A 10,808-nucleotide genomic window follows, 5' to 3' on the forward strand; every position below is an offset into this window, starting at 1 on the left:
GGGGGGGCAGCAGAAGAGGGAAATGTTGACTGGTGATACTCATTTTACCAGCTACGTTTTAAAATCACCAGTCAACATTATGCAGTCCTCCCACCCACAACTGTCTCGCACAGATCAGTGCAGAGCTTAGTAATTGTCAACTTCAGTTCATACCTGTAATCTGCTCCAACAGAAGCTGCAATAGAATTCAGTTCACTCTGCTTCTTACTTAGTTTTTTACTAACACATATAACTACATCAGCCAGAGGTTTGGGTTCTTCTTCCTGTTCATACCCAGGGAGAAAATGCAAACAGTCTTATTTTGAAGATTTCTCATCCAGTATCCTTGTAATAAGGAAAGCAGATCATTTATCAGTAGTTTTGGATCTCTCTACTTTCCTAGTCTCCCCATTCAGAAGTGAGTACCATTACTGCTCCATGCGTCAGGAGTAAAGAATCAAACTTCACTCCAACATTTAAACAGAGGAACTGTCAAAACTAGTGCCACAAATACAGCTTACTAAAAAAGATCAAAAGAGAGGGCAAGGATGTATATGGAACAAAGGAATGACAACATACAAATTACCATTATTTTTCCCTTGCTCAACATCACTTGCCTCCAAGGGGCAAAAGGGAGATGCAAGACAAAAAGTACAATGGCTATTCAGAAAATAACAAATACTTTTTGTCTGAACTATAACATAGCTTAACTTGTGCTCACCCATTCCCATGACACCAGAAACTAAGAATTATCAAAGATGATGAATGCCAAATCCTTGAACTATGAGACATATAAAGCCATTTATTTATATAATACACGACTCAACAATTGGTAAAATAGGACCACAGCAAAATAAACACCTTTAAATACTTTTTTCCTCTTTCAGAAGCCAAAATACCTAGTGTCACTACTTTTAACTGACAAAAAAATGCAGATAAATCATATAAATTTCTCCCTGAACATATAGTGAACTCAGGTTATATTGCCACTGTAAGAAGAGTATAAATCAAGATGAATTATTCAGTAGTGAGTAATTATCACTCACTACTATGGGCAGAGGTAGAGGAGGGCCACTGGCAGGTAATCTGAACAGTGGTGAATTAAAACACGGTGGCAGATTAACCGATGCTGACTGTATCAATGTAGTATCAAAGCACTTTGCACAACGCTGTCTATGGTCAAGCATCTAATAAACAAATAAGGAAATTGTGCTGTTGAGTTAAATTAAGCCTACTCCACCCCACCCTCCCTCTCTACCTTCCCAAAAAAACTCCAACCCACAATCTTACCACTTCTGTTTGTGCAGCCCGCAGTTGAGGGCTGGCAGTAAGAGCCGTTGTATAACGTGTACTGTTTGCCAGAGCCAGTTTCAAGTTCCTGCCAATGACTTCAGAGAGAGGAGTACTCTGTTTTCTATTTCTCTGGTCAAGACCCCCTGGAGTTTCCAAAGCTGCCAAGGCATCCTACCAAAATGTAAATTAATAACCAAATGACCATGAACTCTTTTCTCCAGGATCAGACTCTCACTGAATAGCAGGCTCCACAAACACAGACTACATATGAATAACCTACACCTTATTTTTACTACAGAAGCACCGAGTGATGCCAACTAATACTGGCATTTCCTTATGTCAGGAATCATAGACACATTAGCAGATACTCCTTTCTCCAAAAGATCTTAAAATATAAATATAAGCAAACATATCCATTTTCTGTTTGTAGTTCATCTAAGATAAAATGTGTCACCTTTACTTATTCTCTCTTATCTTTATCTTTGTGGTTATAAGCATAAAAAGGGCAATATCTACTATTATTTCAGAGGAATAAAGATCAGCATAGAAATACAGCAGTTCACTAGAAGCTGATAACCTCAGACAAGAGAATGCTTAAACCAAAAAAAAAAAAAAAATCCCCTAGAAAAATGAATATGTAAAAGAAAGGGGTAAGTTATAAACTTAAGCTTTCCTTAAGTTAAACTGCATACCACAGCTCTTTGAGAAACCTATTCCCTAAAGGGTTTTAAATTTTTTTTTGACACAATAGAGACTAAGTACAACAGATCAGTATTTCCACAGTACTCTGGTATATACTGATGTAGCCATTAATGTGCTTTGTTAAAGGAGCCGTAGCAAAACAAAATAAATCTGTTACCTGACATTCACACTTGAACAATTTTTGTGTATTTCAGGTATCAGTTTCAGTATCTCCACTTGAATTCTCTCGACTACTTGAGAAACTAAAAAAGCTAATTATTTTAAATGTGTATTGCAAAGGGCTAGCATAAGGTTTTGTGCAGTTTTCCAATTTGCACGCTTTCTTTAACCTATTCACACTGCCAACCTAGAAACCCCCAAATAAATTTACCTTGACATCAAATGAAGGCTTGAAGAGCTTGTCTCTGGAAAGAAATTTGGACGGTGTGTCAAGGTGTAAAGACGGTTCTTTCTGGAGTGGTCTTCCTTCTGTTGGAGGGGATGGCTTTTTCCCAATATGATGAGAGATTACAGCTTGGAAAGCTTTACTCTGGAACCGATTCATATCAAGAGGAGTCACAGCTGTTTTGTTCCTGGTTTCAAGGAGACTGCTAGGATGGTCTGATGCCTCTAAAGTCATGGGAGCTGCCTCTGCTTTGGCAGGCTGAGTTATGAAACTCTCTTTATCTTGAAATAAAGAAAGTTACATTAAAGCACTGCCTTTCCCCACTTTAATACAAGTCTTGTATGTACACAGATCATATTGAAGACTTACTGAACTTTTTGATACTTCTAAAATCAAATCTAAAGTGGGTGGGGATGTTGTTTATAAAAGACATCAAAATAAATTTCTTTTACACCAATGCTTGTTGTACACCATCATTTCTGTGCTCATACTTAGGCACCCGAAAGACAAATTAACCTTGCCCATCTCATACTGTCTTGCTTCATGCACAGCAAACTTAGTAGGGTCCTTTGACTGCAATTGGAATACAAATATCAAACTCCTTGAAAGTAAGGATATTTTCCTGTGCTTGATTCCATTTCACTACTCTCAGATATGCTCCCATGGCCCACCTAATTTTTCCCCCCTCTTCTGCCCAAACCTTGACTTCAAGGAAGTCAACAGGAGCTGGCCCTTGGAGTTTACATGCTTCAAATACCTATAGATAACATGACTTGGATTCCACACACAATTGCTTTTTCTGTAAAACACTCCCCCTTCTGTTCTCTCATTTCTGGTGCGCTCTCTGAACTACTGGGAATTTCAGACTGAAAGGGACCTCTTTCTCATCAAATCCTATTCTCTGGATTCAAAGACATTCTCAGTTCACCTTTCAAGAACTTTCTGGCCTTGAGGTGACCAAAACAGAATACAGAATTACAGGTATAGTCTTACTACTACAGAACAGAAGACTAATCACCTCTCAGTCTGTGATTTTATGTGGTATGTAATCAGTAAGGACTAGCGAGCTAGCTGGTATTCAACATCAAATGGTCCAGTTTATTTCTCAGTATTAAAGGATTACTATAGGGGTATTTGGGATCCAAATGTAGGCTTGTTCAGATGAAGAAAAAGATGGTTAAAGCCTTTATGTTAGTGAATAGTCTATTAGCTTTAAGTGTTCCACTGCTATACTTTACAATTCTATTGTGTAAGCGCATGTAAACAAGGAAGTGCAAATGGCTGGATATGGAGCTAGACCCTCAGATTTATATTAGCATAGTTCTTTTGAGTTCAGTGGAGCTACACACTGACTTACCCAAGCTAAAATCTGGACCACTGGATGCAAAGTGAAACTGACTAGCACTTACAGTTTCAGCTAAGCGACAGATAAAAAAGTAACCAATTTTCACTAATGCAAATTACATTCTAAACTTTCAAAAGTCTTAAATTTTTGATAATTTAAATTCTTAGTGCCAACAAATCAGATTGTGTGTTTTCACTTGAACTACAATGCAATGCACTGTGATCCAACATGATTAACAAAGTAGACCATAGGTGGCGAACCTTCAGTGTCTACGTTTTCAACCAAGAACTTGCTCTCATCTGCTTTCTTTCCCATCCTTGCAGATTGCAAGAGCCAAGCCATAGTGATTGCAGGCAAGTCCCATTTCTTTGCAGCTTCATACTTAGATCCATCTGGTTCTTTTGCTACAAGATGGGTGCTGGCTAACATTCCTTTCTTTGGATTGGATCTGCGCACAAAGAATTCTTGGACTCTGAAAAATTTAAATAGGTAGTGTAAGAGTGATATTGTAGTCATCATGGGCCAGAAATTATGCAAAAGGCAAAGATTTCTTGAGATGCTATTTTCTGAACGCAAGACATTCTTCCTTGCGTGTCTGATCACAGGGAGTCAGAATCATGATAAAGTTAGAGTCGTCTCCCTGTGATCAGAGACCTAAGGAAGAACATCTTGCATTCAGAAGCTTGTCTAATGTTATCCCAGCTACACAGTTAGTCCAATAAGAGACACTAGATCACCCTTAGAAATCCTTGGCTCTTGCTTGATTTAAATAAGTCATCACAAGGTTAGGTACAATTTAGAACGATTTAGAAGACCGTCTTACAACAGCAATTCCTACTTTTTTGGGGCCACAACTGGAGCTAATAACTCACCTTTCAGTCAGCTCACAACCGTACATGTGACCCCTCTCCCAGACTGCACCATCTTGGACAACAGTATCAGTGGGGCTCAATCCCACTGAAGGTCATGATCCCAATTTTGCCTAACACAGATTACAGTTCTGATTTAAGCAAAAGGAAAGGAGCAAGCAGCAATACCAAACAGTTATAACAACTTACATTTCAATAAAATAAGGAGTAAAGCAAAACAGTGCTCTAAAAAACACGGAAGGGTCTGGAATATCCCAAGCCTCAACAGTCTTTCCATATGTTCCAGATGCACCCCTGTAGTTGACAGGCACATCGCTCCAAAGTTCTTAATTGATTTTAATATTAATCAAAATCAATTTTTCTCTCATCTCCCATGAGGTATGTAGAAGGCTGTAGGAGTGAGGATTTGGAGACTTAAGGTTCCATAGACTTAGTCTATGTAATGAGAATGGGGAAAAAATACAGAGCCAAATAATAAACCTCAAATTATTCAACATCAGTTTTCTACATGAATAAAATCCAAGAGTAAAGAACAAACGTTTACCTCAACATTTTCAGTCTTTTTCTAAAAAAAGAACAATAATAAATCAAGAGGGTTTAATCACTGTGTTAGAAAATGTAGAGAAGTGACCACGGAGTGCATACCTTCCTCCTAGCAGACCTGCCAAGTACACAAGGGAGTCTCTCTCTGCACCAGTGAACTGGCTAAAAGAAAGAACAGAGTCTTCCAGAGGAGTGCATCCTTCCATTACTGGTACTGGTGTGAAAAGTGGGTTGGAAAGGGGGTTTAAAAGGAGCTGCTGTTCCACACACACAAACTTAAAAAGAAGACATAAATTAGAATGAGGATGGCATCAACAGAAGAAAGTGTGACATTGCTTCAGCTCCTGCTCAACATTTATGGATTCAAAAGCAAGGAGACCCCCTTCCTTGTCCCTTAAATCGAAGGTTGAATATATATTATTTTGTAGTTTATCAGACCATTAAATTTTTTTTTTTAAAGAGATTCAGAAAGGTCCAATTGCCAGGCTTGTTCTAAGAGTCTAGCTCCTTGCATTGAGTTTCAAAAAGATAAGAGCGAGAGAAAAACATTAGAACAACAAAGGCGATCATTCAGAAATAAACTACAGATTCCATCTTTACAGCTCTTTTGTTCAAGTAATGCTGCACAGTCCTGCATACTCAGTGTTGGTGTCATTAATACACAATAAGAGAGAAATAAACGACACGTAAAAAAACGTGTCTTTGTGTAACAAGCGCATGTAAGCAGCTCATCTCTAATATTTCATATTAAATAAGGCTAAACACTCTTTCCTAATATGCAAATATAACCAGCAATAACCACTCACTCTGCCAATCTCTATATTTCTAATGCTGACATTTGTTTGTTCACATAATTAAATCACAGGTCTACATTATCTCCTTACCAGCCATGTATTTGTAACAACATCTCCTACAGTTGAATCCACATTGCATCCTAGTAAAGGTACCACAGCATAGTCAGCAATCATTCTGCTCTGAAGAGAAAGAACTTTCCCAGAGTTCTCCTTTATAAGATCTGCAATGCACAACTCATCCTCTTCACCAAAACCCAAAAGAAGGAAGCTTTTTCTGTTGAATAAACCTCCTTCAATCCCTGTAGAAGTCTCTGCCATGGACCCATGACAGACAGAGGACTGGTTCTCTTCTTGGATGTTGATATCACTCAATTTGCCAGCTTCAAGCTTTCCATTTTCAACTGAAACAGAAGATAATTAGATGAAAACGTCATGTACGATTCAAAATGAACATGAGGCTATTTTTAACGGAAACCTGAGTGTCTCACATATTATCTACTGAAAATAACATAGCACTGGAAAAAAAAGCTTTATATTCCAAGTAGAAACTATTCTACACAAGGCATGTGTAAGTTTGGTTTTTACTTTTTTTCTAAAATATAGGAGGGAAAATAATGCATAAAAAAGGCAAGGTTTAAGGAACACACATAAAATATGAATTATAATTTTGTATAGGCTATTATGATCAATTAACTACTTCCTTTATACCCATCTTTGTAGAAAGTATAAGAATTTTAATACAAAAAAAATGTACTTAAATCTTGTCTACACAGAAAGTCCTTTGGCTAGAACTTACCTAATGTGGAATCATTATTTATATATTGAGAGAGGAGGTCATCTTCATCTGCTTCCTGGTACTGTACAAGGCTCACAGTTTCTCTCTTTGAGAGATTACTGCTTTTGGGAAGAGCTGGCTTAATTCCAGGTTGCCCCAAAATTGAATTTTCTATTGGCTGGTAGTTTGCAGGGATGTACTGTTCCACAGGGAGTAGGTGACCTTTACGAAAAGATTCCAGCAGCCATTTTGCTGTCGCTACATGAGGCCTTTAAAACCCAAAATACATACAGATATAGACAGGTTACAATGGATTGAAGGGCCTATTTCCTTCCCTCCAAAGTAATTTCTACATTACTAGTGCATCTGTGCTTCAGGTAAAATCTTTCAATACTCATCTAACTCCAGTTGTGACAGAATAATGCCCATTACATGCACACTGCAGACTTCGAGTTTAATTCAGTGTTGTAGCATAAGAATTTTTAGCTTAATTTGTTATATTTAAACTGCTCTTGGTTGCTATACATCTCAGATACTGATGGTTTGCAAAAGAACATTTATAAAAATCCTCCTTCAGCCCATTTAAAAATAAGTATTTCTTGTTGAATGCTGCCTAAAAACACTACTTCTAAGAGCACATTTCACTTTTTAGTCTACAAGGGTGTTAAAATTTCTCTTTGCAGTATAGATAGCAATCTAGCAAAAAGAACAGTTCAATCTTCAAATCAATACACATTTTCTTCGTTTACATGAGAAAATACAACAGAAGTAGCTTAAGCAATATAGTTAACAGAACCTGTGAGTTGTCTTGTTCAAAAACTGCTTCAATTCATCATCATATTCACCCAAAATGACATGGGAGACATCTTCATTGAGCTGATTAAATCGAACACCACCACCATTATTAATAAGCCTTCTCATTTTATCTAACTTCCTGCCACTGAAGCCACAGAGATAAATCTATAGGAAGAAAAAGGACACCAGAATAAGATATTTGTTTGAAGTGGGGCATTTTGATACCATTTATTATTCCATCATGCAATGCATAAACACAAAAGTAACATGTAACTTGACCTTTAACTTATGAGAAATCACAAAATACAAAAAAAGTTATCCATGTTTAACACCAATCCTTGCAGAATTCAATTTCCAACCAACATGTGGAACAACCCAATCCCAACGATTTCCCTTCTATTAAAATTGCCAACACCAAGCTTCATACTATTCAAGTCTAGTTTGGACGCATTTCCACCAGCCGATGTAGGAGAAATATCAAAGCATGTGGCTCACAGAACCATTCTATCCAGCCCAACAGTAGCCTGGTGGGCTACCATAAATTATGGTGGGGAGGCTACTGGGGTATGGCCTGCTGCTGAATTTGGGTCCCTAGGACACAACCAATATGGCCGTAAGCAGCAGAGGATCCAGCATAGACTATGCAGATACAGCTCTCACTTGGCCCAATGCCTGACCCCCACCATTTCCCCCAGACCTACACAACCACTGCCTGATTCATGCCACTGTCCCTGAACTGCCTTGGCCCAAACCTCATTACTGTCTCCAGACCCATGCTGTTGCCACTGTCACAACCCAATCCCCACTGCTGTTCCCAGACCCTACCTGCCACCCCTAGACCTCTGCAGTCACTGCTGCACTGTGAATCCAGACCAAAAGAAGCACCTAATGTAGTCCAAATCTGACCTATGGCCTGGGATGAGTTTAACACCCCTGCATATAGTAATTTACAGAGGTTGTCTTTCAGTTACGTATTTGCTGCTGGTACTTGAAAGAATACATTTGATTTTAGTAATACTGCAGGAGTCTCACACTAGTTGCCTTCAAGAAATAATACTGATCATTTCAAAACTGAATTGTTTTAACATACTCGACATCCATCTAGCAAATCTTCATGACTTTCAAAAGAACTGATATCCAAATTTTCCAGATCATCAGGAGGAGGATCCAGCTTGCTGTTCATAGCAGAACTAAAGGCTGTTTCATTAATGCCACTCAAATTGATATTGGAAATGTGGCTGACATCTGAAAGTGTACGACCTTTCAAAAAACAGTTAAAAAAGAGGAAAATAAGTTAGCTTCCATTTGTTTGTCCCACCACTTAACCCAACAGAGGATGTATAATTGTCAAATATAAATTTCTCTTATCAGCACAGCAAAATGATGTCCAAAAAGCACAATATTACACAATCTAGACTTTAATAAAATATTGAGTTTCGGTGTAATTTAAACCAGTACTCTCTCATTATTAGTAATACTCTTTTTGCAAAATCACTTTCCATTTCGTTCTAAAGAGCTACCATCCTTAAAACGTGGGTGGCCAGCTTTTAAAGAAACTCAGTCTCTTCAGCAATCTTTGTGGTCAGGTACATTATAGATATTCTTATATTTGATACTAATATCAATTGCTCCACAGTAAAGACAACACTGTCAACTTGAAAACTTAAAAAGTCTGCTATATTTTCTGGCACTTCTAACTCTAATACCTTCACACTTTCAGTCATCTTAGCTTTTTCCTGGTATAACAATAGGCAATAAATATTCAAAGAAGTGCACTTTTAAAACCGATCATGTCCCTTAAGTAAACTTAATTGCTTTTGACTTTCATGTTAATAAATTATCAACATGGAATAATGTTTCCTTTTTTTTTTAAACTACTCAAAGTTGAAACTCCACTTTTATTTGCAGAGCTTTGGAAAAGACTTCCTTTCTATCAGTTTTCTGTTTCAAAATAAAAAGCCATGAATAACCCTGCCTTTCCAAGTAGTTGTTCATAAGCTTAACTTTAAATACATGGAATTGTCTCATGATTAACAATAAGCATCTGCAAAGCTAGGGCCTGAAACACTAAAACCTTAGAACTGTCACAAGAGTAGCGAGAATCCCACTAAACCAAAAGATTTATTTTCATTTATTTGAAAGGTCACCAAATCATTCAGTATAGTATATGACTTTCTTACTGTCAGGTTTGCTGGCTTCGTTAGTAGGTGTTGAAGTACTGGGTGTACTGTCTTGTTTTGGTCCAAGCTCTACCTTATACATTGATTCATCTTGACAGAAGCCTCTCTCAATGCTCTCAAAAAACCACTGGATGGACACGCAGTGCACATTCCATTTTTTGGCACATTCGTATTTCTGGCCTATCACATATAGAGAAAAATCATAATCACTAAAATTGCCTTTAAAAAGTGGTAACTCTGAATATGAGCAGCCCCCATACCGTAGCACACTCATGCCCAGCCAGCCCGTCACAATTTAGACGTGCACTGAGGAGTAAATAATTCTGCCATTGGATAGTACTGCCTGAAACAAGCACTATCCTACAGTGGAGTTGATTAGTTTACTCCAGCTTAAAAGGGATGCACATGTAGCGGGTGACACTGTACTGCAAAACTAATTAGTCAACTCCACAGTCACACATCTCATATAGATGCACCAACTGCATTTGAAAGTGGTGGTTAGCAATACATTCTCCAATACCAAAAGGGCTTTCCCTCCAGCCCCAAAACACAGCTTACAGTTAATGAATTAATACACCAATGTAATTTTGGCTTGTTTGGCTACATAATCACTTCTCTTATTTGATTATATGACACATTTCAAAACCAAGATACCCTAATATTCTTTAAAAGCAGTGTATTGCATCCCGTTAACAAAAGCAAACTAACTAACCAAATGGCTTATGCAAGAACCTCTGACATTAAATTATTTTAATCACCCTACTCTTTGAAAAAATGGCCTGTGAGCTTTAATCTCCACCTGAACAGCAAGCAGAAATTGGTAGAAGGGTCACGTGCAGCTAAAAACAGGCCAAAAAAGATATAGCAATACTAAAGATGATAATAATTCCAGAGGATTTATAGAATGCTCAGAAACCAAGAAATTTATTAGTATATCTGTACTTCACTATACAGTATAACCTCATAAATCCAGAATTCTCAAAATCTGGCACTTTTTAAATGGGGAGAATCATAGAATCATAGACAGTCACCAGGTCCCCCCTCAGCCTTCTCTTGTGAAGGCTGAACAGGTTCAGGTCCCGCAGTCTTTCATTGTACGGTCTGCCCTGTAGTCCCCGGATCATGCGGGTGGCCCTCCTCTGGACCCT

The 10,808-nt window shown here is 37.9% G+C and overlaps 1 protein-coding gene across 2 annotated transcripts in view; it reads right to left on the minus strand.

Annotated features, from left to right (window-relative positions):
* TOPBP1 (topoisomerase (DNA) II binding protein 1) overlaps window positions 1-10,808 on the minus strand; it is a 33,603-nt gene that overhangs the window by 14,625 nt on the left and 8,170 nt on the right. The window contains exons 7-16 of one of the 2 annotated variants that reach the window (XM_019537041.1): window positions 9,661-9,840; window positions 8,571-8,740; window positions 7,482-7,645; window positions 6,707-6,954; window positions 6,001-6,311; window positions 5,219-5,391; window positions 3,965-4,176; window positions 2,345-2,640; window positions 1,270-1,443; window positions 154-263 (exon numbers count right to left, since the gene is read on the minus strand). In XM_019537041.1, the coding sequence (XP_019392586.1) occupies window positions 154-263; window positions 1,270-1,443; window positions 2,345-2,640; window positions 3,965-4,176; window positions 5,219-5,391; window positions 6,001-6,311; window positions 6,707-6,954; window positions 7,482-7,645; window positions 8,571-8,740; window positions 9,661-9,840 (2,038 nt within the window). The remainder of the gene's footprint in view (window positions 1-153; window positions 264-1,269; window positions 1,444-2,344; window positions 2,641-3,964; window positions 4,177-5,218; window positions 5,392-6,000; window positions 6,312-6,706; window positions 6,955-7,481; window positions 7,646-8,570; window positions 8,741-9,660; window positions 9,841-10,808) is intronic. The other variant, XM_019537052.1, reaches the window with a different exon arrangement.

The sequence above is a fragment of the Crocodylus porosus genome, unplaced genomic scaffold (genome assembly GCF_001723895.1).
Source record: "Crocodylus porosus isolate Cpor-Errol unplaced genomic scaffold, CroPor_comp1, whole genome shotgun sequence".
In the NCBI taxonomy this organism is placed as follows: Eukaryota; Metazoa; Chordata; order Crocodylia; family Crocodylidae; genus Crocodylus; species Crocodylus porosus.